Source organism: Dermacentor andersoni, chromosome 11 (assembly GCF_023375885.2).
Source record: "Dermacentor andersoni chromosome 11, qqDerAnde1_hic_scaffold, whole genome shotgun sequence".
Taxonomy (NCBI): Eukaryota; Metazoa; Arthropoda; class Arachnida; order Ixodida; family Ixodidae; genus Dermacentor; species Dermacentor andersoni.
In genome coordinates, this window is record NC_092824.1 from 67,830,432 (window position 1) to 67,858,385 (window position 27,954).

General features: G+C 43.4%; 2 protein-coding genes across 26 annotated transcripts in view; one reads left to right on the forward strand and one right to left on the reverse strand.

Annotated features, from left to right (window-relative positions):
* LOC126517699 (uncharacterized) overlaps window positions 1-27,651 on the forward strand; it is a 61,347-nt gene extending 33,696 nt beyond the window's left edge. For both annotated transcript variants that reach the window (XM_072285424.1, XM_072285425.1), the window contains 2 exons: window positions 22,048-22,180; window positions 27,478-27,651. In XM_072285424.1, coding sequence (XP_072141525.1) covers window positions 22,048-22,180; window positions 27,478-27,545 — 201 coding nt within the window. In that variant the 3' untranslated portion in view covers window positions 27,546-27,651. The remainder of the gene's footprint in view (window positions 1-22,047; window positions 22,181-27,477) is intronic.
* Window positions 3,472-27,954, reverse strand: part of LOC126517704 (uncharacterized) — a 317,963-nt gene continuing 293,480 nt past the window's right edge. For 23 of the 24 annotated variants that reach the window (XM_072285412.1, XM_072285420.1, XM_072285416.1 and 20 more), the window contains 11 exons: window positions 27,658-27,684; window positions 23,676-23,702; window positions 17,107-17,133; window positions 15,976-16,002; window positions 13,779-13,805; window positions 13,572-13,598; window positions 12,121-12,144; window positions 8,766-8,792; window positions 7,064-7,090; window positions 5,304-5,343; window positions 3,472-3,633 (listed from right to left, as the gene is read on the reverse strand). In XM_072285412.1, the coding sequence (XP_072141513.1) occupies window positions 3,491-3,633; window positions 5,304-5,343; window positions 7,064-7,090; window positions 8,766-8,792; window positions 12,121-12,144; window positions 13,572-13,598; window positions 13,779-13,805; window positions 15,976-16,002; window positions 17,107-17,133; window positions 23,676-23,702; window positions 27,658-27,684 (423 nt within the window). In that variant the 3' untranslated portion in view covers window positions 3,472-3,490. The remainder of the gene's footprint in view (window positions 3,634-5,303; window positions 5,344-7,063; window positions 7,091-8,765; window positions 8,793-12,120; window positions 12,145-13,571; window positions 13,599-13,778; window positions 13,806-15,975; window positions 16,003-17,106; window positions 17,134-23,675; window positions 23,703-27,657; window positions 27,685-27,954) is intronic. The other variant, XM_072285398.1, reaches the window with a different exon arrangement.

A 27,954-nucleotide genomic window follows, 5' to 3' on the forward strand; every position in this document is an offset into this window, starting at 1 on the left:
TACTTCACGATATTTTTTTTATTTTGCTTTATTGTCTGATTTAGCCAATCGGAGCGTGTCCCAAGAGCTGTACAATGTGTCGGAAGAGATTTACAATGTCCGTAATTGTTGCTTGATGGGCGTTTGTAATTTTCTGTGCGTACGTCTCTCTGCATCGTTGTTGCTTCCTCAACAAGCACCACACATCACCTTCGTCCTTTTCACATCGCGGCGCATGGTCGTATACGCCTAGCACTGTGCGTCCGTGGCATTCTGAGTTTGCATTTCGGCATACCTTGTGAAACGATGCTGTGCGTAAACACTAAAGCTGCATCACGAGAAGAGTTGTGACCTTCGCGGTTGATAAGCACACCATGAGATTGCGCGTTGCGTAGGAAGCAGTTTGAACAAAATTGCACGTTTCGGAGCATTTAGTGAACTGGTTCAGTAAAAACCATTCGCTTCACGTACATTCCAACACGTGGATTGGATCTTCATATTTTTTTTTTTTTTGCTATTTATGCCGTAGGGAAACTATCGTAGTCAACAAAAAAAAAAAAAAGCGAGGGGGCTCTTCGGCGCCCGCTTGTGCGGAAGGTAATTTCTATGGGGGTTATGTGTGCTGTCAAAATGTGAGATGGTTTAAACATGATGGGGGGTCCCACGCAACTTGTGCCAAAATAATCCGAGTGCCACGTAGAGGCTGAGAACCAATGTGCTTTGCCGTCCCTTAAAGCAATTCAGACTATTTGGTATTTTGCCTAATTACGTAATTAGTTATTATTATTTCGTTTTTCAAATATTATAATTGGAGAGAGATTGCACATCAGAAATTTGTAGGCCACCTTGAGAGATTGACAATGCATCCTTCTGCTGCTCAGTACCTGCTACGTAAATGTTTTTTTTTCTCTCTAGCGTTAAAGAAAGCTCGCAAAACACGAGAAACACGGCAAAGGTGTCGGAACGAATTTCTTACCTTCTAGTTTTAGTTTCGTCCCACTGAACAACGTTTCAATCCGGTGCTGTTCCGGAACAAAAAAAAAAAAAATGAACCGTAACGGGTTATAAAGGTTTTGGTCTGCATGCAAAAGTTTCAGAAGCAAAGTAACGATAGAAACATACTATTCATCTTTCTTAATAAACGAATTCTGATTTTTGCGATCGTGCTCAGTGCCTCGAGTCAAGGCACTGAGCATTATCTCAGAAGCAGCACGTCGTGGCACAAATTACGCTGGACACCATACATATCTATTAGTAGTTTAAACAATAACTTAAGCGGAGAAATGCGCTATAGCGATGGAACAGGGGCCCTCGCTTTCAGCTACCAGTAAGGGAAATTTCTTAGCGGTGTGAAAGTTCAGAGGTATAGTGATGCGTTCCGGGCAGCTCCGAAGAAGTGCCACACTCGTTGTCAGCGAATCGCATGTTGTCGAAAGTTTATGCACCCTAGCATCCCTATTGGCAGCTGTAGTAAGCATAGTAAAGGTGTGCCAACCACGAGTAGAGTGCATGCCTCAATTGTGCACGCCTGACGCAGTTCTATGTTACCAGCTGTCCCAATCTTACTGTACAACACGCAATCGCTTTCACACTGTCGCCTGGTGTTTTTTTTTTTTTTGTCTTTATATACCTTGCCAGTTGGCCAACAGCAACGAAATTTTTTTTGCACAAGCTATCTTGGGGCGCTCGCTACAATATCGTCTATGCAATCACATCTCGCAATGTTGTTTTTGGGCGGAGCACTTTACCCTGTCGGTCAGGTTCTTCTTTCTTCGCTTAGGATGGCACGAACAGCCACGTCATCCCGAGTCGGCATGTTTGAGAAACATTTAACGTGCGCCCGGCCTACTGCGGTAGTTTGAGAAAAACCTTCGTCGCACTCGAGAGCAGCGGCGAGGTGTCTGTTTCGACTGGAAAGCTCGCGATAACACAGCGTTTCCTCGTTCAATTGTAATCCGTTCGTGGGTTCGTTTAATTAGACCGAAGTAAGTGAAATGCGAATCAGGGGTGCAGACTCTATAACAATCGAATAGGAGCGACAAACTGGCAATGGTTCAAAAACGCCACTGGGGCCCTATAGACTGCAGCTTCAACCCTTTCGAGGAAGCATGCAGTGATTCGCTGCACGCTTGGAGGCAGGAGTGAAGGGACGCCAGCCGGCGTAAGAACACAAAAAATACATTTTAATAACGAATAGCTGTGGCTCCCGCCTGGGGGCGCGCGCAGCGCGGCTACTTCTTGTACCACCGGTCTGAGAAGGAGTCCGGCGGTAAATCCAGTCTGATTTGTTCCTGCTCCTGCTGCTGGCCCCTCTGCAAGAGTGAAATAATCGTGTGAGGGTGACTATACGTACAATAAATAAGGTCTCACGGCGCGTCACTTCACCGATTGTTGAATTAACTTTCACGCCGCTTCAAGTCGTTGACATGTCTATCTTTTTTTCACCAACAGATCTCAAATATTGCGAACCCACATGACGCGTAATAAGGATTTTAATGAAGCCTCGCATACTGTTAGTAGACTAAAAATAAATCTGAGAATAAGACAATCTGGATTCCCGATCACTTCGGCATCTGTGATGAGCTCATGCTGGTCAATGTCTGCCTGCTCGCCCGTCTCCGACTTTGTGTCAGCACAAATAAAGTTAATCCAATTACTGATCAGCTAATATTTTACTCTGTCGTTAGGTAGTGATGACATGCCGCCATTTTTTCACTGCAAGTTAATCTGACTACGCCTTCCCGTGCCGTTCGTGAAGTGTTCATGCTAGTCACTTCACAGAGTTCCCCAATTTGCTACAGAAAGAGATGGCATTCTAGTCGCTGATATCATGCAAAGCGTTGTTAGTTATTAGCAACCACTGAAACTCCATTTCTGAGGAAAATAATGAAGCGATGACGTTGACGGAAATAAATTCACACGGCTGAAGTGAAATGAAATTGAAACGTACGGTTCGCTGTAAAATAATTTGTGTTTTTTTGTCACGATAAATGGGAATAGTATAGAAACAACACTAGGAGGATGTTACGCTATTGAAACAGAAAGATCGGCGCAGATAGCTTTCTCGCTACTTTGCATAAGTAGTATTCAACGGCAGGCTTCTCAACCTGCTACGCCTTCATTGTACGCTTGTTAGCGACCTTACGCCAGCTAAGCAAGTGGCGAAAGTCCATACAGGAGCGCCAATTCGCACGAATTATCGCAGGGCTCGAGTGACCTTAGCCGACCTGAGGTAAGCTAAGTGAAGCTACGGTAAGCTAAAGTAAGCTAAAGTAAGCTAAAGTAAGCTAAGCAAGTGGCAAACGTCCATACAGGAGTGCCAATTCACACGAATTATCGCAGGGCTCGGGTGACCTTAGCCGACCTGAAAAACAGATATTCTTCAATAAGAAATCATTGCTAGGCAAGCTGGTTCTGGTACAGGGAGGAAAAAGCGATAACCAGGGCGTTCTCTTTGACCGGAAACTCCACTTGTCCTTGAATTTTTTTTGTTTTGTTGAACGGTAATATCTTAGTTATCACTGTTATGCATTTCCTTTACAGATGTTAATTTTAATATGACACTAAGTTCTATGATATGACTGTCTATGTAGCTGTGATCAATAGTATGGGGAATGTTTTTATAACTCACCTTTATTAAATCGTTGCATTCGGCTGTAAGAAAACACGTCACAGGAGAAACGTAAGCAATCGACATATGTGTAATTGAAGTTGCATATGTTTTGTCCTGTGACACTGAAACTAAAGAATAACTACTTTCACAGTTGCACACAAAGCCAATAAGTATACGGTTATGCCTGTAGACATAGCGAACATCGTGCTGTAATAGTCTTTGGGACGTTCAGAATGGAATAACTGCCGTAGGAAAAATGATTTTCTGCTAAGTTCTGTGTTGCTTTCCCATTCTTATTGTTCGTTAGTCCAGCTCGCACCAGCAGCAAGATTTCTTTTTTCCCGCTTCAATTGCCCAGTGTTTATCGTTTCAGCATTAGTAAAGATACAGCGATACCTTGTTTCTTGTTTTTGTTATGTGAAATATTATTCTGTGACTCACTCAAGCTACTGAAATTTATGTGAACGCTAGTGGTACATGTCACGGCCGGGGCCGTTTGTTTTGAGTTTGCTTCCGGTTGTTACTAGAGGATATTTCACTGCAATTTTTTTTTTCACGACAGTTTGCTGCGTGCGATAACGTCTGGAAAAATGACGTGCGCGCTTGGGACGAAAGTTGGGAACGTATCCGATTCTCTTACTCCCCGATTGATTTCGTAAAATGCTTCCTATTCCTCAGCATTTTATTGTGCGTTCAATTATGAAAGTTACTTGGCACTTTTAAATTTGGGTGTTCATGCTCGAGGCGGAGTCTTGCGTGCAGAAGTAGAGCCGCGTGCAGATTTGTGACAGTTACGCTCGGTATGCTTTGTTCTTTCCTATTTTGTTTTCTCTGCAGCATGTTTCACAAACCCCAACTACTAATATGTCAGTCACAGAAACGAAGGTGCGCGTTTTTTTTTACACCACCTACACCCACAAGAATACACCTAATTTCAGCAGCGTTGGAAGCGATACGGTGTTACGATACCGGCACAGCGAGCCTTCTTTCGAAAGTGTGCTGTAATAGAATTACGCGTATTTTCGGAGTTGTAAACAATACCACCTGCTTATCGCACGTGAAACTATGGCAAACTATGGCAGCATTTATGGAGGTTGGGAAACACATTTTGATAATAACGTTGGTATTCAAACGCTGTACATGGCGTCAGCGTCCATATCGTGATGTCATGACGCCGAGCAAAGGTTGTCGTGGTTGTGCAGCAATCAGACTACGTAAGATTAGGTTGCTCATGGTAAAAAAAGCAAACAAAAGTGCTGCGTGCACTTCATCTGGCTGTGATCACGTGTGGCAGCCTCAGAGATTGCCGGAATGGAGCGAGCTAATGACATGATATATCAAACACGTGGTTAGCCAAACTGTAGATGGTTCGTACAAACGAGTATTGTTGTAATTTGTGAGTATTTGACGCTTGTTAGCATATTTTTGGGGGGTCAGTGCGATCAGCTGGGCCTTTATTTAAGCAAAAAAAAATGCTTTAAACACATTCTTGTCAGTTCCCCTTCATTAACGTCTCTGGAACTGCATGCTTGCGAAGGGCATATTCTTTGCCGTACATGGGGGATTTATTATCTAGCATTGCTGCAGGTAAACTCTGCTTGCACAGTATCTAAACACCACATACAACAAAGAAGATATCTCTAAACACTAATTCGTCGAGAGATCGGTGTTAGAGTGGTCTTGTGTTACACATGAGGGACATAGCACTTACGTGGTATCACTGGGCAGGGTGGACACACCGTCGGTTTGCACTGTAAGATAGAAATTGGACGCCGTTAGCTGTGCTCAGTTCTTGAGATTCAAGTACGCTCTGATTTTTTGAAACGTTTGGTCTCGATACATAAATAGGGATACTTCAACGTGCTCTGGTTTACTGTACGGGGATACTATCCCTCACTGCTAGGAACGGTGTAATCAACGTCGATAAGACTATAAAACGGCCCAATATACAACAACGTTGCCACACCGAAAACAGCAGAGAGACTCCCGTCAAGCGAGAAAGCATAACTGAGTTCTATTAGGGGATGTATTTCGCACATTTATTGCACAGAGGGGGAGTTTTCCAAAAACAGGTAATCACTGCACTGGCAGGTTTTGCTTTGACTTGAAGATGGCTTATTGTGTAATCCAGGTACGGAGGCGCCCGCTGTCAAAGGGAACACTTGAGTGCAGATTAAGTCCGCATTTCTCTTTCTCTCAAGAGTGCGATCGGCCAGACTTGCAGCAGTTAACTCGTGGATGACAGCTGACTCCTTCCGATGCACTTGTACAGTGTAGTAACTGTCGTTGCTTCCACTGCCAGTTGCAGCCATGGCGCCAAACTTAGAGCCACAAATCTGTGTCTTTGCTGTAACGGTGCACCCCACCTTACTTTCTTTTAAAACATTCTTTTAAATTATTGTGTTTGCAAGCCTGAAGGAAACCTTAGTACTACTGTAAGAAGGGTAACTATCGTGGTATTGCTTTTACGTGCTATTCATATAGACGGCTTTAATGGAAATATTTAGAGCAGCATAATTCCTTCTAGCGTCACTTCATTGTTTATTCATACAAAGAAGGCAGGGTGGTGTAGCCCGAGTTCTTTTTTTTACCTCTAACCTTCTACTCTGCACATGGAAAAGACAAAAGGGGAAGGGAACACTGATGGAGGATGAAGATGAGACAAGAGTGTTGGTGTGATGGTGCTACTCGTTAACACAGTAGCATATTTGAAGCGTTGTGGTTGGTAATGCCTAAAAATTTGCAGCATGTCCCGCGCAGGTATTGTATGTATCTAGGGAAGTACCAATGATCCAAAATGAAGTTCTGGGGAAATGGCCTGGCATCAAAATTCGCCGGAGCAAAGGCTAAAGTCTGTCGCTTTGTCTGCATGTGGAGGCAGTCGCAAAGTATATGCCATTAAATGAGAAGTAAAATACCGCGGGCAATTTCTGTATGCCCATCTACGCATGCTACGAGAACTGAGCCGTACGATTTCGAATGAAAACACTCGTGCAATATCCGCTATGCCAGCTACCTGCCTACTTCTTTAATTTGTCAAAACTCTGCCTTTGTTTAGTGTTCTTATTTCACGTTCCTGAATGTGCAATGCACGAAATAGGCAAACACTGATTAGACCCATAGACATAGGCAACCTCTCCACCTATTCCAGGCAGAGCTGCTGCTGCGGACTCCTCCTGGCCTTCCCCCTCCATACGCACAATCTTTATTTTTTTACTTATTTTGCATTCCGTGAGAACTCTTTCAGCTCCAGCTCTTTCTTCGTAGTGTGTCAATCAAGGTGCACCACGTCTCCCTCTATCCTGCAGTCGTGTTCTCTAATGTGCTATCTCAACTACCAACGTTTTAAGTACGTGTTAGGCAGCACTAGAATCAACATAATAACGGTTGGTATTTCTTTCAAGTAGCCGCCTACAGGTAGTTTGTGTGATCTGTATGGCACTAAAATCATGTTCAAGTCCTTGCACTTACCGTCATCTGGGAAGTTGGCATTGATTCCTGCAAGAGGATAGAAAAATTTTGTTCTTCGTAGTACATGAAATTTATGGCGTAAGGTGCATTTATCGCAGCACAGAAAGGGTTCCTAAATATGGGTTTGATGGTCATTTTTTTATCGCACTGAGCCGTTTATGCTCGAAACAATATAACAGTTGCGAACAACGACGCACAGTCGTCCTGCACAAGTGAAACACCAAGGTTTTGTGTTTTGCGTGCTAAACCATGGAGCACAAGTGACGCGAACACTATCAAATTACCCGATAGGTTTGTAACGCTAAGATAATGACAAAAAAAAAGAGGACTTGAGGCAATTTTTTTTTACCAAGAATAGTGCGACGAAGTGAAAACTCTTGCCCACAGCGTGCTCGAGCGTTCCCGTTTGTTATCGACGAAGTAACACTATATTGGGCATTGCACAGCAATCTCACGTGTACGCAAAAACGGCATAAACGTAGCAAATATCTGATTTCCCGTTTGATAAAAGTATTCCCTGTTTGTTTTCAGTTTCGATTTTAATTTCAGTTAATCTGCATAAATCGTTTTAAGCCTTCTTGAAACAAGGTGATGCTACGTGGCCCCGCTCGATGATCATCTAGATACTGATCGCTGTTGATTTTGAGAGTATTCAAACGTTACAAGATGCATGTGTTGTTCATGGCTGCGTTAGCGTATGTGCCTATGACGCACTAAGAACACCATGAAAGGTTATTTTCATAAAGAAATTACATTTCTCTTGTTATTTTAGATTGACGGACAGTTGAGTGCATTCCTCTAATAGACTTTGTACTAGAGCCTTAAAATATGGATTTGCAAATGCATCCGCGCACTGTGCAAAGGTAAAAAAATATTTGGAGTTTATCTTCGCAAACTAAATTTATTTCATGTCAAAACCAACATAACGCTTTTGGTTTCTTGATAGTTTAGAAATGATAAACAAAGCGGATCACGTGGAGTGGAGGCCCGCTGATGCAGCTCTCGTTTCCGCCAAAATTTTGTGATCGTTACTATAAGAACAATGAGATCATTAGTTTACTTTATAGCCGCTACAGAACAATACCTTATGACTAAGGCTCGCTTTGAAATAAAGGACGGTTTAGTTGCAAAATATCGCGCAGCATGTTTAGAATTTTACATCAACAGAAAATCCAATCAAGGAAGCCAAAGTCAATAAGATGACAGTATGCCTACAACAACTTTCGCAAGAGTTGACAGCTTTTCTATCTTCTGCGCAAAGTTCTGGCTCCAACACAAAAGGTAATTTTTTGTAAACGATGAGAATGCATATCAGAATGGAAAACACTTTCTTGTTTGTGCATTTTGTTAATCATGAAGTACATAAACAACTGAAATGGCGCCACGAATACTATATAATAGGTACCAAAAACTGACGAAAATGGTCAACTTGAAATTGAGCAACTATATGCAAAGATTACCAGCTTGCGCTCTAACGTTGTGCTACTAATGAGTGGTACAGCAACGTTGCACAGCAACAACAGAACCAAAGTAATCGCGAAAATTAAGAGGGGTGCTGGAACCATTCTTGAAATAGTTGTCACTTCAGATGAGCTGGAGCTTGCAAAGCCATATTATTGTGACTAGGCGAAGCAGTAATGTTAATTGCCAGCCAGAGCGAGCACGTTCACAACAAGTTTAACCAGCAAGTTTTCTTTCTCACCATCATCGTCGTTGAAGCTGAGCTCCTCTGTGGAAGTAATTGAGAAGCAGTCATTAAAACACAATGCAAGAGAACACCGCGTGTTGGAACAAATCTGGACATGTCAGTCGCAACGGTCGGGATATGTCATAGGGAAATTTTGATTTGCTAGCAGTCTACCATAATCTAAGAAATGCAGGGTAAATTTACGCTGGCATATATATTTACCAATTTTTAGGCATAACAAAGTTATTCAAAGGAAATCGATTGTAAGCAGTCGACTAATCAAATGAAGATATTTATGATGCGAAAAATCACAACACAGTGAAGCAGATGAACGACAAACATAGCATGCTGTAAAGTCCATCACCCGAATACTTTCGTGAGCTGTCTGAATTTATGCTGCGTGCCTTTTGCGTGCACCTCTGTGATGGCTCTAGCATTTTTGTGGCACTTATCACAGAAGTCTCTCGAATCTGACTTTTTCGAGCTTTCCGAGACAGTTTACCGCATGTATTTGTCCGAAGACAAGTCTGAACAGCAGGCACCGTCCATTTCACCTGTAATAATTGGGAATAGAAGCTTCGTGAGCCTATTCTCTCGAGCCTATTGCTAGAACTTATACAGAATGAGCTAGTATTCGCTACTTGCATTTTTTGAATGACAGGTTTTGATTTCTGGCGCCGAATGGGGTCTTCGGAGAACGTGTTTTCATTTATTTCTCTTACACTTTATGCCTCTGATTATCTATTCACTGTGACAGGTGCATACAGAGTAAAAAAATCCCTATCGCACCGAAAGTTTGATGTAATCCGCCGGGACATTTTGCGTTCAACGCTATAAGCGATGTGTCAACACAGGGATCTGTCGGCAAGATATTTTTCTGAACTAGCCCGTTTTAACTTCAAATGCCTTTCTCCATTTCGATAAATAGTAGTTGAGGGCTTCTTTAACGGCGTAGCAGGCCTTGCCCGCACTGGAGTGTACAACGTGCGCTTCATTCACTCGTTGGTTTTATTTATTCTTTACAACATGGCGTTGAACATGTTGAAAATCGCGAACAGTCACCGATGTTGCCGCTTCTACCTGTTATGAGATACTGATAGTCAGAAAGGCCGGCGCTTCCTTGACATTGTTCAACATCTGGTGTAATAATAATTATGTAATACCCCCTCGTGGGGTCTTTAAGGAAATAAAATGTGCTTCGTGATTTATAATGTGGCATGATATAAGCTACTCATTCTCTCCTGCGCATATCAGGCATGCAGCTTGAAGTGCACTGTTGGAATAGCGCTTAAAACGCCTCAAAAATGGAAACCGAGTGTCTAATGCCTCACCAACACGCTTAAAAAAAGAAATTTATTTTTAGAGCATCGACATTTGGGGGGGGGGGGGGGGGGGGCGTCTGGGTAGGAGCGTCGGACTGAACAATGTAACGCGCCGAGTCCGTTACAACTCTCGGTGCCCGATCTTATGCTATCTGATGTTTAATATACAAGATGCGCGAAATAAGTACATTTAATTTATTTAGGCAGACTTGGTGAGAACAGTTTATTGGCAGCAATTGGCGCCCTGCATGACCTTTCCAGATGTGTATAAAACTGACTCTGCATTCTCAAAATCAGACATAGCACACAACGTTTGTCGCCGATGAGCCAAGCTTGTGTACTTTTCTGATGTGCGTGGTATAATACAAAAAAATTATATTGATTGCTTGAAGAACAGGCATTACTGTACTGGCTTAGGGAATGCACATATTAGGGCAGTCATTGAAGAAGCTCACGATTTATGGGATAGGAATGACATGTTAACTCGTGGTGTGTTCCGTCGTCCATGCCAACTACAACGTGGAGCAATATATATACATACATATATATATATATATATATATATTGTTGCAGTAGCGCCTATAGACTGAACAGGAAATCAGTGCTAGCCAAGTAATACGTAGCTAATTGTTACACGAGTGCCTTGTTACACGAACAAACTTCTTGATAAAGAAGTCACTAAAAAAAACTGCATTCGTGATATCCCAGGACTTGCTATAAAGACTCGCGCTGATATACTTGCGCAAAAAATCAAATTTTATGTCTGCCTTTTTTTTCAATATTTGATAAATGAATCTTGGCCATGTTCGTTATATCGAGAATTCACTGTGTATGTCTTTACAATTGCGCAACAATTTTGATGTAAGACTAAAAAAATGTTTTCGTGCAATCCTCAGGTTTTGTGTGTTTTACTGCTTGCGGCAATATATTTCTTTTGGTAAAGATTCGGTGGTCCTCCTGGCTGCGAATTTTCTGGCATTGTAAAATCTAACATCGCGAGGTGGCAGCGAGCTGTCTCATGTTGGACTGTTTGTGTCTCTGCTACAAGAGAAAGTTGAAGAAAAACTCCGTCCGAGTAAAACCTAATTCCCTTCATCTTTTTCCGGCACCTACATCCTGCCTAACGAATGCCATTGCATTTTAATGCAATAGCATTCGTAAACTTAGATTGAGGTAAAAATTTGTGAACTAGACGTGGTCAAAACTCACCAGGAGCCCTGGACTACGAATGTTCCTCATTACCCGCTGTGCAGTCGAAGGACGGTGAACTTCGCAATTTATGTTTTAAACACAGATCTACGTTTAATGTAGGCTCATCAAGTGTAGTAAACTAGAAATCACCTCAATTACGGTGACTCTAGGCCGGTATTTTGTAGCGATGCCTTTTCCTATTCTATGCTTTTTCAGGCTTTTCGCGCTTGGCCAGTGGCCAGAGCGACGGTCTGCCCACATTATCAACGGGATCAGGCGGCCGTGTGTGGTGGATGATAATAATAGCATAGAATAAGGCATAAGGCATCGCTACAAAATAGCGGCCGTAGTTACCATCAAGCAGTAGAGGCGGCTGACCAGCGCTTCAAAAGTGCCTTCCGAGTAGCGATTGTTAGTAAATTGTTTATGTAATTAATATTGAACGTTGTTGGTGTTAGGAGCTATTAAATAAAAAAGAAGGAATGCCATTCATGGTATTTTCTCGGCAGTAGCCGGGCCTCTCTTGAAAGGAACAATGATGGAGCCATTTACCTGCTTATACAATTATGCATCTACTCCTAGTTGGGGTCTGTGTTTGCTGTGTAGGAACTGCGAGCTATTCAAATGAGTCGTGTTGTGCCGCTGGCTGGAACTGAAGCTACGGTGACATTTCACCTGCACCCTTGTGGAAGCGGCATCTACACGTACAAATTAAAGCAAGGAAAACGTACTCCTCAAGGTTAGACACACCTCTTTAAAAATTGGTATTCATAACTGTTGTATAGAGAGAGGAAACAAAATGTGTTGTAGTAGGGAGTGTGCGAGGAAAGATGCAGCGTGAATGTTTGGTAGCTTACCTCTTCGGGGGTTGTCTCTGGTGGCTGTGTGGAAGTACGAAATTGACATCAGTCAGTCGAGGAGGCTTAGGGGAAGGTTTTTGTTTGTTAAACTAATTGTTGCACACGGTTCTTAAGGCTTGCTGGATTAAGCTTTCTCTTTTAGTGCTCACAACTTAGATGCAAACATCACTATGCGTGTTTGTAAACTAAAAAATAAAAAATCGTCCTGGCAGAGTTAGAGAAGCATCAAGGATTTTTATGCACCATACTTTTACGGAACGGTAGTATGTGTACATCATGGTCATACTTTTTTATTACACAGTTGCATTGCTTGCTTTGATGTTCGCTTGTGCTTGTCGATCGACCTGAACAAACTGTAGTGCAACCAATGCTCACATATTAAAGGTTTATGCTCTGGGATTGAGAAATGAAAGGGAAATACGGAAGGGGAAAAGGCCGTGATGTTTTTCTGGTTCACTTTTAAGGGCGTTCACCTGTGATGACGTCTAATCGGAAGTATACAAGATGTGTCCTGATTGATATGGGGGGGGGGGGGATACGAAATACCAATCCATATCAAGAAAAATCAAGACTCGTTCACTATTGCGTAAGGCTATGTAAAGTACATTCGTATGAAAAATTTGCTTAAGGGTTGAGCAAGAAACTTAATATAGCTAGTAATATTTATTAACTGGTTTACTACTCACTAATACAGATTCGCTCCAGTATATTGGAAAGACTAACCATGGACATTGCGGTATGTTTCCAATGTTAATTAGGAATTTGGAGGTACCAATATGAGAGTAGCGAAATCGTATACGTTTAGCTTATGTACTGCAATGCTCAAAGGCGCGTCTGTATAACTCATAGGAATGATTATCGGGTATCATCAGTGGAACATTATGTTGAATGGCAGTGTTAGAAAACACGAGTGTAAACTGGTTGGAATTACGCCAATCGCAAGAAATTTATATTTCCAATCTACGTAGCTCAATCTAAGTCATGCACAGTTTAAAACGTAGCGTAATAAAAATAGTCTGAAAACGTTATCACGCATTAACAATTTGTCCAGAGCCGTGCTCTTGCATAAATTCGTAGGGCCCGGACTACGTGCATGTTGGTGAGAGTTGATTATTTTGAGGTCACTAGTTGAGAAAGAAGATAAAAAGAACTCCGAAAGAACGCACAAATAAGCACGCATATCATAGTGGGATGAAAAAAGAAAGAATGTGAATGCTAACGCCATCTCAGTCAAACAACAATAGAAATATGTGCTTGTTCACTTGATAGTATATATGCTCGATTAAATAATTAACTTAGACAATGCGCCTCGCTAAAATTGCAGTTAGAAAACAAGGCAGTTTCCTGCTAGTCGAAAAGCTATGATTAAAACCGATGGAAAATTATTTAGGCCACGTGTTGTTTTTCCACCTCCTCCTCTGACTGAGATGGCATCCTTGGAGGCTTACCGTCTCGGAAGCCGGCGTTTCTGATGGCTGTAAGAAAAAAAAATAAAGCGTTGTAATGCGACAAGAACTAGCCCTGGCCGGCGTCCTAATATGCACACGCAGGGCATCGTTTTTCGTAGCGATAGCCGACAGGTAATAAAGACAACACAAGGAAAAATCCGTTTTTGTCTGTAAAATGAAAAATAAAACACGGCGAAAGTCACTCACCATGCCTGAAGCAGGGGTCATAGGTGTCTGTAACAGAAAAAAAAATGAATGTGTCGGAAAAGAATCGTGTTTCGTGAAATGCTGACACAACCCGCATTTTAAGGCGCCGTTGAAACATATCTTTAAGACACTGTTGGAATACCACTTAGAACACCACAAGGAAGGCAACTCAGCACTAATTGCTTCCCCAGTCACACATAAGAAACGAAACACTTTGTCACAGCGGCTACGTTTTCTCCGAAGCGAACTCCAAGGATTAAAAACTGGAACACAACCATTCAGCACACTTAGTGCCCGAACCTATGATTTCAGACGCCTACTGTACAAAATAAAAAACACACATTCCATTTTTAACGGCAAAAGTGTTTATACGGCGACAGGCTGAGGACAATGAAGTGACGCCAGTTAAACAAATATACGCGCTACACAAAGTTTTTAGGCGTGTATGAAATTGAATCTGTGCAGACGAAATTTCACGTCACACACGTCACTTAACGTTCTTGAGCCTGCACTTGTGACGTATTATGGCTTATTTCATTTAGTTTTTGAAACAAACTTGGCTACCGTAGGAACTACGGCCGTCAAATGCTGCAGGAACAGTGCAAGTAGTAATAAACATGCTTTTAAGTTTTTCTCACTGTACTTAGTATTTCCCGCTGAAGAAAAGTACAGCTTGAGACCATGGTCAGGAAGGTGCGATAATATTTAGCAGCAAAGAACATGACACGCAGCGCCGCCACAACCAACAGGATTTCGTTTTGCATACATATTATTTAGTCCACCTCAAGGGCCCGCAGGCATTCCACCAAGGAGGGGTGAGGGAAGGGGGAGAGGGCCTCAGTGGTTTAATTGGCTTAACCAGAAAAAAAAAATAAACGTTTTAAACAGTCGGAAGCCTGAACGCTATGACGCGACAACGTGGCTGCTCGGGCAGCTACTTTCACAGCCACCGCGCCCGTTGTAGTAAAAAAATTGACAAAACAATGCAGCAGAGAAGAAGAAAAAGAACCAGAAAGATCGCCTTCGAGCATTCTGTTCGCCGCCAGCGTTTCCAGGTAAACATTACGGTTACATAGGCCGCAGTTTCCGGGAACCGTGAGAAGCAGTCAGACACCCTTGAAAGCTATCGCGCTTCACTCTTAAAGGCGAATCTTAAGCGTCCTTCAAATTTTTGTTTTGTGGTTGTATTTCTTTTAAATGATTGATTAGAAGAAGAAACCGATAACTAATCCATTTCGCCACATTGAAAAATCTGCGGCAGCTCTAGAATAGCCTGTGAGCGCTTGATTTTTCGGCTGGCAGCTTCAAATGAATGACACGAGCGTAATATATAGCGACAATCGTAAACCTGCATATGACACATTGCGCTATCCTCTAACCGAAATAATGCCGCTATCAGCCACTACGCAATTTACATATTGCACGTACACTCGGAGCAGCACCGCGAAGGCCCAACGGCGTCCATCTCATTAGCGCTTCATGTAGCGGAAGCCTGCAAAAATTACGCGTCGCGCCTCAGCGCTAAGTTTGTCGCGAAAGTTCGCTACCTGTGCCCCAGGCTTAACCAGAAAGAGGAAACTGCGTCAGAAAGACCCGCGCGAACACGCCCAGTTGAAATCAACCAGAAGTATCCAACCCCAGCGTCACTCCATGACGTTACGCCCAAGGAGACCGGACACAGCGATGGCCGCAAGTGCAAATGTTCGGCGAGAACCGTGTAACCGTGCACCTGCTTCATTACAGCGCGCCGACATAAAATTCCTGTACGAAAGCATCACTTCACAGGTGCCCTATGTGTAAATGTGGATGATCTGAGGTACGACAAAAACTGTTTTAGGGACTTTTCTTTGCGAATCGCAAAACCAATATATCTCGGCATGAACGCTGACAAAAGCGGTAAAAGCGGAGTTCTGATAGAGAAATTTTTTTTTATTTCAGCCGCAACAGTAGCCCTAGGTCCTTGTCGAATTGGTTAAACAAATAATTCGTGATTTTTTTTTTATAATTAGTTGATTATACGTTTCAGCTTTTTGTGCAAGTAATGTCCGACCCCTCGAGTAGACCGGTTCATGGACTAGAATTGTACTATGTCCCGCGGGACGGTTTTTAAAATTTTTGAAGTTGTGCGCTGAAAATCCCTGTATATATTACATATTTATTTATTTATTTATTTATTTATTTCTTTATGAAGACTTACCTGTCCCGGACTTGGCGTCCTTGAAGTCTGTGGAAAAAAGTGAAAGAAATACGTCAAGTTCAGAAACAGACGGTATCTTCTGCAGCTATTCTTTTTTCATAACGTAATTGTTTTATTTTTAAGGGACTGAATACAAATAAGCTGAACAGCTTATTTATTTAGCGAATTTTACGAATTTATTTTGGATTTTTGGAGGTACTGAGATAATTTATTGCATTCCGTCTAATTAAAACTAATGAACTAATCAACTTCCTAACTATAACATTTAGGTGAAAGGGGTAAATGAGAATATTGGAGAGCACATGAAAAAGAATATCAACTGATTAATTAAAGGCGGAATGCCAAATATAACCTTACGGTCTCCGAGCGACTGGAAAAATCACTTTGGTTCTGTCCAGCTACGTGGCACACTTGCGTATCTTTAAATCCTGGTTCATGATAGTTGATAGTTACTGTATATATATATATATATATATATATAATTTGCACGATTGAAATACGTAACATTCACCGCGTTTGCCCAGTGGCGATAGCGATGCATTGCTCAGACCGCGTAGCGGACAGAAATACGGCCGCTCTGGCCGCATTTCGCTGAAGGCTACTTGCAAAATACTCTGAGATTCAGGTGCACGTTAAGGAACCTCAGGTGGGCAATATTAATCCGCATTCCTCCCCCACGGTGTGCCTCATAACCAGACGGCGGTTATGGCGCGTAACACGTAAGAATTTCATTGTCGTTACCGCAGGCCTCGTCAACTAGACAGTGCTTTATGCTCTTTTACACTGTGGATATAATGCGCTTGCCTCAGTCGCATGAAGCTTTGCGTAATTTCCGAGAATACTCGCGTTGCGTTTGTGCTTTTCGTTATTTTGTGGACTTTACTGGTAAATTCGATAGGCATATTTCTGTCCCAGTGTCTCATAATAAACACCTTAACCTTGAGCTGCTCATGAACCATGTGTGTTCCAATAGCCATGTGTGTTCAGTTCCAATGGAAATGTGTTGGCTAACATCTTTAATGTAAGCAACACGCTTTTATCATCTTGCTCTCGTTTCGCTATTGTGATAATATTTCTCATGTTTGGGAATAGTGTTTCCAGAAAACAACGGGTATAACTTTTGAATATTACCTTTCCTGGTTTCGCAGGTTTGGATGGCTGCAAAAAAAATAATAATTTGAAGGCACATTCTCACTCAAGTAATAGTACACATTAGATTAGTAATTCTACGGGCATTCTAGATTATGCCCGTATGCCTGAGAATGCAAAAAATTCAGGAGGAAATATTCAGTGATAAAACAAAAACAGGCTTCTGGTTGCTGAAAAAGAAAATGTACTATATATGTGTATCCTCACTGTGTGCCTAGCCTTCTCCACGGTGACTCTGACGCGGTGGATAATACAAGTAATAAAGAAGTAAATAACAACTAAATAAAAAATCAATACAAAAAAAATTTGGAACTTGAAGTCAAAAATTTACTAGACCCTACCTTGTTTACCGCGAAGCTCTCCACATCTCTGTAAGGTGCCTTGTGGATGTCTCGTGCTGAAGATGCCCTCTCGGTGAGCGCATATTTCACCCCTCATCTTTTAAGAGGTTCAATACATACAAGCATTTGTCTAGCAAACCAGATTTTTTTTTTCAAGGGAATTTTCCACGTCTCAGTAATTTCTCTCGTCGTATTCGAGTGCTGATTGCCGTGTTATAGTTTGTTAACGAAGCTTTCCCTCAAGTCTAAATATTTTAAGGCAGTTTTCCTAGCCTCTAAAGCCGCTCGAGTTCGGTCTTCTCCTCGAGCGGCCATTTTTCCTAGAAAGTATGCCTTCCAACCACTCGGAACCGACTATCGCGGACAATATGAGTCTCTTTCCACGTAAGTGTGAGGCTCGGAGCAGGAGCTGTGGCGCTTGAAAGTAGCCTGGGGCCTGACGAACCAACCGACTGAGCTATCTTTCCGGGCAACATCGAAGGGTCACGAGTTCAAATCACCTGTTATGTTCCTTTTTTTTTTCCGCCCCTTTTTCTTTCTTTTTTTCTTTCTTTTAATGTCTTTTCCTTTATTTTATCACTGTACGGGAACCCTCCTAAAAAAAAAAAAAAGGAAGATATATATCTTCAAATATGTATGGCCTCACACTCACATGTGCAGGTCATAAATACCAGGTTCTCTGGCCGAGTGCCATCCATGCGGTATAACCGAGCTCAGATTGGTCCACCTTGACTGACCAAGTAGGGCACCACTGTAGGTTAAATGAGGCGTACAACTCCTGCGGGACCCGCCGTGGTTGCTCAGTGGTTATGGTGTTAGACTGCTGAGCACGAGGTCGCGGGATCGGACCCCGACCACGGCGGCCGAATTTCGATGGGGGCGAAATGCGAAAACACCCGTGTACTTAGAATTAGGTGCACGTTAAAGAACCCCAGGTGGTCGAAATTTTCGGAGTCCTCCACTACGGCGTGCATAATCAGAAAGTGGTTTTGTCACGTAAAACCCCATAAATTAAATTTTTAATTTAACTCCTACGGGGACGGTAGAGTATCTGTCTCCAGTGCAAGAGGACCGTGATTCAAATCCCGGTGCCGCGCTATTCTCCACCGGAAAATACAAAAAAAAAAACCGTGTGTTGAGAAAATTGCACAAACAGGCCTGGAGTGCGGCCTGATCCCGGTGACCAGAACCGGTAACGCACTCTCTCACCAGAGCAGGATTGGCCACCCTGGTGCAGTACTTGGCCACAACCTCCTATATGAATACAACAATCGAACCCCGGCCCTCAGTCCCCAGCAGCCGCGAAGCAACTGACCACGGCGGCGGTCAGATCTGTGACGCTGCAGAGGGTGCTAAGAATACCTGGCTCCGGACAGGCCGCCATTGGAATCTGAACCTGGCAACGTTTAACGTTAGAACGCTATCTAGTGAGGCGAGCCTAGCAGTGTTATTGGAGGAATTAGAGGGTAGTAAATGGGATATAATAGGGCTCAGTGAGGTTAGGAGGACAAAAGAAGCATATACAGTGCTAAAAAGCGGGCATGTACTGTGTTACCGGGGCTTAGCGGAGAGACGAGAACTAGGAGTCGGATTCCTGATTAATAAGGAAATAGCTGGTAACATACAGGAATTCTATAGCATTAACGAGAGGGTGGCATGTCTTGTTGTGAAACTTAATAAGAGGTACAAAATGAAGGTTGTACAGGTCTACGCTCCTACATCTAGTCATGATGACCAGGAAGTCGAAAGCTTTTATGAAGACGTAGAATCGGCGATGGGTAAAGTCAAAACAAAATACACTATACTGATGGGCGACTTCAATGCCAGGGTAGGCAAGAAGCAGGCTGGAGACAAGTCAGTGGGGGAATATGGCATAGGCTCTAGGAATAGCAGAGGAGAATTATTAGTAGAGTTTGCAGAACAGAATAATATGCGTATAATGAATACCTTTTTCCGCAAGCGGGTTAGCCGAAAGTGGACGTGGAGGAGCCCGAATGGTGAGACTAGAAATGAAATCGACTTCATACTCTGCGCGAACCCTGGCATCATTCAAGATGTAGACGTGCTCGGCAAGGTACGCTGCAGTGACCACAGGATGGTAAGAACTCGAATTAGCCTAGACTTGAGGAGGGAACGAAAGAAACTGGTACACAAGAAGCCAATCAATGAGTTAGCGGTAAGAGGGAAACTAGAGGAATTCCGGATCAAACTACAGAACAGGTATTCGGCTTTAACTCAGGAAGAGGACCTTAGTGTTGAAGCAATGAACGACAATCTCATGGGCATCATTAAGGAGTGCGCAATAGAAGTCGGTGGTAACGCCGTTAGACAGGAAACCAGTAAGCTATCGCAGGAGACGAAAGATCTGATCAAGAAACGCCAATGTATGAAAGCCTCTAATCCTACAGCTAGAATAGAACTGGCAGAACTTTCTAAGTTAATCAACAAGCGTAGGACAGCGGACATCAGGAACTATAATATGGATAGAATTGAACAGGCTCTCAGGAACGGAGGAAGCCTAAAAACAGTGAAGAAGAAACTAGGAATAGGCAAGAATCAGATGTGTGCGTTAAGAGACAAAGCCGGCAATATCGTTACTAATATGGACGAGATAGTTCAAGTGGCTGAGGAGTTCTATAGAGATTTATACAGTACCAGTGGCACCCACGACGATAGTGGAAGAGAGAATAGCCTAGAGGAATTCGAAATCCCACAGGTAACGCCAGAAGAAGTAAAGAAAGCCTTAGGAGCTATGCAAAGGGGGAAGGCAGCTGGGGAGGATCAGGTAACAGCAGATTTGTTGAAGGATGGTGGTCAGATTGTTCTAGAGAAACTGGCCACCCTGTATACGCAATGCCTCATAACCTCGAGCGTACCGGAATCTTGGAAGAACGCTAACATAATCCTAATCCATAAGAAAGGGGACGCCAAAGACTTGAAAAATTATAGACCGATCACCTTACTGTCCGTTGCCTACAAAGTATTTACTAAGGTAATTGCAAATAGAATCAGGAACACCTTAGACTTCTGTCAACCAAAGGACCAGGCAGGATTCCGTAAAGGCTACTCAACAATAGACCATATTCACACTATCAATCAAGTGATAGAGAAATGTGCAGAATATAACCAACCCTTATATATAGCTTTCATTGATTACGAGAAAGCGTTTGATTCAGTCGAAACCTCAGCAGTCATGGAGGCATTACGGAATCAGGGTGTAGATGAGCCATATGTAAAAATACTGGAAGATATCTATAGCGGCTCCACAGCCACCGTAGTCCTCCACAAAGAAAGCAACAAAATCCCTATAAAGAAAGGCGTCAGACAGGGAGATACGATATCTCCAATGCTATTCACAGCATGTTTACAGGAGGTATTCAGAGGCCTGGAGTGGGAAGAATTGGGGATAAAAGTTGATGGAGAATACCTTAGCAACTTGCGATTCGCTGATGATATTGCCTTGCTTAGTAACTCAGGAGACCAATTGCAATGCATGCTCACTGACCTGGAGAGGCAAAGCAGAAGCGTGGGTCTGAAAATTAATCTGCAGAAAACTAAAGTACTGTTTAACAGTCTCGGAAGAGATCAGCAGTTTACGATAGGTAGCGAAACACTGGAAGTGGTAAGGGAATACATCTACTTAGGGCAGGTAGTGACCACGGATCCGGATCATGAGACTGAAATAACCAGAAGAATAAGAATGGGTTGGGGTGCGTTTGGCAGGCATTCTCAAATCATGAACAGTAAGTTGCCACTATCCCTCAAAAGGAAAGTGTACAACAGCTGTGTGTTACCAGTACTCACATATGGGGCAGAAACCTGGAGGCTTACGAAAAGGGTTCTGCTGAAATTGAGAACGACGCAACGAGCTATGGAAAGAAGAATGATGGGTGTAACGTTAAGGGATAAGAAAAGAGCAGATTGGGTGAGGCAACAAACGCGGGTAAACGACATCTTAGTTGAAATCAAGAAAAAGAAATGGGCATGGGCCGGACATGTAATGAGGAGGGAAGATAACCGATGGTCACTAAGAGCTACGGACTGGATTCCAAGAGAAGGGAAGCGTAGCAGGGGGCGGCAGAGAGTTAGGTGGGCAGATGACATTAAGACGTTTGCAGGGACAACATGGCCACAATTAGTACATGACCGGGGTAGTTGGAGAAGTATGGGAGAGGCCTTTGCCCTGCAGTGGGCGCAACTAGGCTGATGATGATGATGACCTTGTTTAGAGCGTATAAAATGTGCCATCATGAGAACTCGTGTACCTAATAATGCAGGCTCTCTTCAATCCCGTTCATACATAACAGAGACTCAATATTGTCCAGCATATAAGATTGAATGCATGCGCAACTTTACCGAACTGATTTATTGATCTCGGGGTCAGCTTTCGAGGAAATTGCTGCAAATGGGATACCGCTCGTCGTATCGTGTAAATGTGTAAATAACACTCCTGAAGTATCGTTGCAATTGCGTGACATGACGCGAAATTTCAGCATGTCGCATTAACACTAGCCAGCCAAGGACATACCGGTGCCTCTGCATCTCTCGTTATCATATTGTTACGAATGATGTTTATTTACAGGGTGAAACGAGGTCCGAAAGCAAAGCTACAGGCCAGGCCCAGCCGGCGCAGAGTACTCCGAGATCACGCGCGCACACTCTTCTTCTTCTTTCTCTGCCTCAGTCGCGCATTGCTGCGACAATATCAAATATGGGTAAGTGGCTGTATACTTTGTCTATATGTACATCGCGACATGAGCTTCGGTATATATAAGTGTGACATTTAGACATAAAATTGAATTTTGAAGCTCGCAGCGCTGACGGCTGGTGTGAAAATCAGTGATGTCCACAACCTGCTAATCAGGTCTCGGAAAAATACACATTTATACTTAAAAGGAAGAGGTCTGGACACCGACCAAAAATGGTTTAAAAGAGTTATTTACGTTTCGGCTCCCCCACGGGAGCCTTGTTCACAATGAAAGAAGCGGCAGAGCTGGCGCCCCTTTTTATGTGCGTCTCGAAACATGATTAAGGCACCTGGCATACATGGGCGGCAGATTGCCTTCGTTGCGATTAAGGGTGTGCGCCGTGGTTTGGATGATTAGGGACTCAAGATAAAGACGCGAAGAATGATTTCGCTCCTTGGCAATCACACGAGATTTCTCCCAGTTAATCTTATGTGATGTGGCTGCGCAGTGTTCGGCCAAAGCATTTGATGCAACGTGTCGTTTCTGGACGTCATTCATGTGTTGCTTAAGTCACACATTGTGCGCCTGAATTTAAAAACGTTCTGCGCGCGAGCCAATGAGTGCTGTTTCTTCAAGATAATAAACAATTATCCACATTCCGTGGCTCGTTTTATTAAGAGAGTGAAATAGTTAAAACCAATTGAGAAACAAAGAGTGAATCTAGAAACATCATAGGATGAACTGATGGTAATGTTTATTTGGAGTGTATCAAAAATAAACGTCAAGCCAATTGAAAGTGCACGAAACGAAGGACCTCTGGCGCAACTGCAAGCTGAATCCATATCCTCCATATCACGTGGGACGTGCTTTTTTTCTCGACTTCATGGTCTTCACTTCCCCGTCTGGCATTCCGTATGGTGGTGACTAACCGATAATAATGCCTCTTGATTCCTCGTATTCTTTCTGTTCAACCTGATGGTTTCGGCGGTAATTTTCGCTGTGCCCTCCCGAATGAGATATGTCGGTGTGGCAGGCTCTATGCAGAGAACCCTCGTTTCGTGTCTTCATTAATGTCCGAACAATCTATCTGGCCTTCATTGTCAATCAACACACGTGTCCTTGATGTGTAAAAGTGCAGTGACAATGTATTAGGGATACGGAAAGCTTTTTGACGTCGTGTAGCCCCGTAATACATCCTGGGGATTCAGGGATACGATTAATCTGTGATTAGCCACCCGCCTATGGTCGTTCCAGAAGAGCATTAAACTGAGGGCACGATCGCCGAGTAATCGGGTAGCGACCGTTCTAATATGATCTTTATTAACATTTAACCCAGTGATTCCAAGTGTTATCGGGAACCCGTAAAAAGTTTGTTCAGATGATGCTGTTGTCCCAATGAAATAAACTTATTTTACGCTAAGTAAAGACGACATTGTGTAATATATGAGCGATCTGCAATGAACAGTTGATAAACAGTCGACATTCCGAGAAATATATGAAAGAGCAGCATGAAGACACTCACTATGCCAGAACCTGTGGTTGCAGTTACCTGTAAAAAAAATGGCAAGAGAACCATCTTTGATAAGAGACTGACGCAAGTCAAGTTACGCTACGCTGATACGTTACATAAAGCTACCTACAAGCGCTACACGTCCACTGAACTCGCCGAAAATGGCTGGCGCAAAAAATGGTGCATGCGGGCGTGTGTGTGTGACCTGCTTCTCACACTTCACGCACACTTTTTCTTCCTTGACACTCCTGATACTAACCCCGCATTCAGAAATGCATCTTAACATGAAGCCTCGGCTTGACTTGATTTAAACGACTTCTGTCCTGAACGCACCAAAGGAAACGCAATGAGCGTCTTGGGCGCGTTCACAGCAGGCGTCGTTTATATCAAGTCAACAAGTCAAGCATGGGCTTCAGATAAAGATGCATCTTTGAATACGAGGGTAAGGCATTAAAGAGGGGGCTGCTAGGATTGGGAACGCTAGCATTGCATAATTAGCGGAGAGTCGGAAACAAGCCGTGAGGACAGAAAAAGAACGCGAAGCGGCGTAGGTCAAAAGTGTGAAGCCGAGCAACAAGTATACCAGCACTGATGCAGCAGGTGAAGCAAGAATTCCTGCCATTATTGGATTCACACAACTTCCACGAAGAGCACTCTAGAAACGGCGAGTTCGTTTTGGAATGCCGCATGGATGGCACGCCGTGGTGGCAGAGGGATGTGTCAATTCGAATAAAAATATGTGATTACACTTTTACGAGTGCGTGTTTGCGCATCGCGACACGAGAAGGCTCATTAGAAGTGATTACTGACAGAACCGAATGAATTCACATCCTGATGGAATGGTGTTTCGTTTCACTCACAACAGTAGCACAAGGTATTTATAGAAATATTCAGAAACAACTAATCTACAATACAAAAATTTCGCTTTAACTTCAGAAGCGGTTAAGCGAAGTTCCCGCGGAAGCACCGATACTTACTTTAAACTCTTGGAAATACTGAAGCAACGTCGGTTTACTGGCCAATTATGAGGGATGGATTTGACATGCTTACCGCCGTATTCAAGAATCTAAGTTGAGGCCCATGCTTGACTTGATCTGAATGATGCCAGGCGTTAACGCGCCCAGGAACATCATTGCATTTCCTCCCGCGCGTTCACGACAGGCGTCATTTAAATTAGGTCAAGCGTGTGCTTCAGCTTAAGTTGCGTTCATTAATAAGTGGGTTAGGTTTCAAGACGTAGGAGTGACAGCAGCAATGGGAACCAACCTCCGTTGCTATCGAGGAATGCATTAAGCATGCATTGAGAGGTGGTTATTTGTGGCACTATCTCGCACTCAGTGTTACGGGTGGCGTTCGCCTTACCACCGTGACTTATCAATGCCGAGCCTCACCAGAACGCGGCAGCCAACGGTGTCTTTTTTCTTTTCAGTTCTGTTTCGTGGTTGTTGCTTTTTAATTATAGAGTAGAATGAAGATGGTAATAGTACCATTTCGCCACCTTCACGAGTCAGCGGCAGCTCTTGCCTATCTGTGTGAGCGCTTGCTTTTTCATCTGACAGCTCCAAAAGAATGTTACGAGCGTAGCATGGCGACAGCCGTAAACCTACATGTTATACCATGGACTATTATCAAACGGAAATAATACCGCTAACAGCTGCTACGTAATTTGTACGTTTCACGCACACTCTGCAGCAGCACTACGAACGCCCAGCGGCGTCCATCTCTTCAGCGCTTCATGTATCGGAAGCGAATAAACACTGCACTTTGTGCCTCAGCGCTAAGTTTGTCAAGAAAGTTCGCTACCTGTACCCCAGGTTTAACCAGAAAAAAAAACTGCATAGGAAAGATAGGCGGGAATACACACAGTTCAGATCAATATCAAGAATCCTACACCAGCGTCACTCCATGTCGTTACGCCCAAGAACCCTTGACACGGCGATGGCCGGAAGGTGCAAACGCTGGGGGAGAACCCTGCGACTGGAAAGCAGGGCAACTGGTAACCCTGTACCTATTTTATTATTGCGCGCTGCCACAAATTTCTTGTGTGAAAACATTCCTTCAGAGGTACACCCTCTGTGTATACGCAGTGATCTCAGGCAGGACTAAAACTGCTTGAGGGACCCTTTTTATGAAGCGCAAGACAGAGGTATCTCAGCATGAAGGGTGACAAAGCCGGTTGAAGAGGTGCTCTGCATGATGGAGAGGCTTTTTGTTTCAGCCATAACACTAGCACAAGGGCCTCGTAGAAATTTTTCGAAAGGAACTTATTTAGGTTACAAATGTGTCACGGTGATTGAAAAGCCATCATACTACTTCTCAAAGGAGGATCAAAATCTAATAAAATTTTTAGACATGGGGAAGCGAACGGTTTATTGTTTATTTACCGGCACAGCTATTTCTGATACAGTTTTTGCAAGATGGTACGGGTGAGAAAGAAATTTGTCTCGCCCAAAAGCGAAGCTATGGAACACATAACGGGGTTACCGTAGCGCTGTGGGCATCTCTCAATTCTGGTGCGATGAGTTGCCTGCCAGCGCTTCTCATGACCGTTGGCACTGCTCAGTCTTCAAAGCGAGCATTGCGTAAATTTAGCTTAACGTTCGCGAAGGTATGGTATGCAGACGGCTGCTGATCCGGAACACTTTTTTCAGTACGCAGAACGCCCTTGCGAGCATTGGAAACCAGGGCGGGTATTCTGTAAATGTCTATCCAGTGGACATGCGCATTTCGTCTGCTGATGAAGATCTCATTGGCTGAGGTGCGATACGCGTTACATGGAGACAGGCGCCACCAGCCAATCAGCGCTTCAGCAGCAGACTAAATGAGCATGATCTATAGGTGGAAACACACAGAATGCCACACTCCACCTCCTAAGCCTCCCCCCCCCCCCCCCTTTCATAACGCTGTCACGGGCACGCAAGAACCGATTTGGCTGAGCGTTACGGCTTCGTCACTTTTGGAGACAAACGCAATGCGCGTCTCTCGAAGCCTATTCTTCCGAGGTTGCATCGCGCATTCGTCGTCGAAAGCTGGACAGCATGACGACGCCAACGGCGACGGCGGAAATGCGCACCGAGCGTCCATATATTCGCTTCCCCCATTAGGGGACCGGAACGCAGACATTGGCCGCGAAATTCTCGTCAGCAATCGGACTCGCTTGTGCTGCTGCAAGCGATGGCCGCGGAGGTTCGTGCTGGCCACAAGCTGGTGCACGTAACCCATACTAGTCACTGCCGTGCTGCCGTGCTGCTACTTAGTCAAAAAGCCCAGGTGGTTCATAAAAGGTACCTTGATTAGACAGAGACATTTCTTTTGCAGACCGCGTGATATGTGACTTTATATGCGATAAAGGTCATTTTCTGTACGCAGGAACTTGTAAAAGTAAATTTTCCAGTACGGTAATTATGTCTGTATATTTAAGAAAATCGAAAATCGAGGTTATTATAAATTTCTGTAAAATGTTGCCGTCAGCATGCATTGCGTGAGCAAGCGAAATTAGGCAAGCGAAATTTTAAATATTGTTAAATGTAGCTTGGGCGCCCAATATAATTATAAATGAACTTACTGAACTATGTAGTTTGTATCTAATATGCCTGAGGTAATAGGTCTATGGCTCCAGTTGTCTCAGTATAATGGAGGCAATATCAAATGCTATACAACAGCCCAGCTTTGGGACGGTACACGACAAACGCGCTGTTTCATTTACTTGACAGTTCATTATGACAAGTTTTATACCGCAATCGTAACTGTTAGCAGGGATAGCACGAACTGTTTACGATCGGCTCTCTGTTTTATTCTTTATTTTTTCCCCCAGGTTTCGTACGTACGGCAACACTGCCATTAAGAATGCATCACCACTTAGCCCACCTGCAAAACTGTTGAAACACGACAGTCGTTACGGCAGTCATCTAAATTGGCATAATTTACCTGTCCTTTTATACGTTACAAGACAGATGCAGTACGTAAGTACATCTATGAATTTACGAAGGCTTACCTCCTCTGAACTTGGCGTCTCTGTAGTCTGGGGAAAAAAAGGTGAAAGAAGTTGGACAGCTTCAGTGACAGAGAGACGCTTGCGCATCGCTGATTTTTCAAAACGTCAACGCCAACGCTCTATGCTTCTTTAAGTGGCTGAATAAAAATAGGTAAAAATCCAAGGACATTTTGTTGAATATTTAATCACGGATCTTTTCAAACAACTATAGAGTTGCCAGGAACTCTTACCTTTCAACTATACAGGCAGTGCCAGCTTAATTGGACCAAGATTTTGAAAATACCCAAGAGTTCTAGA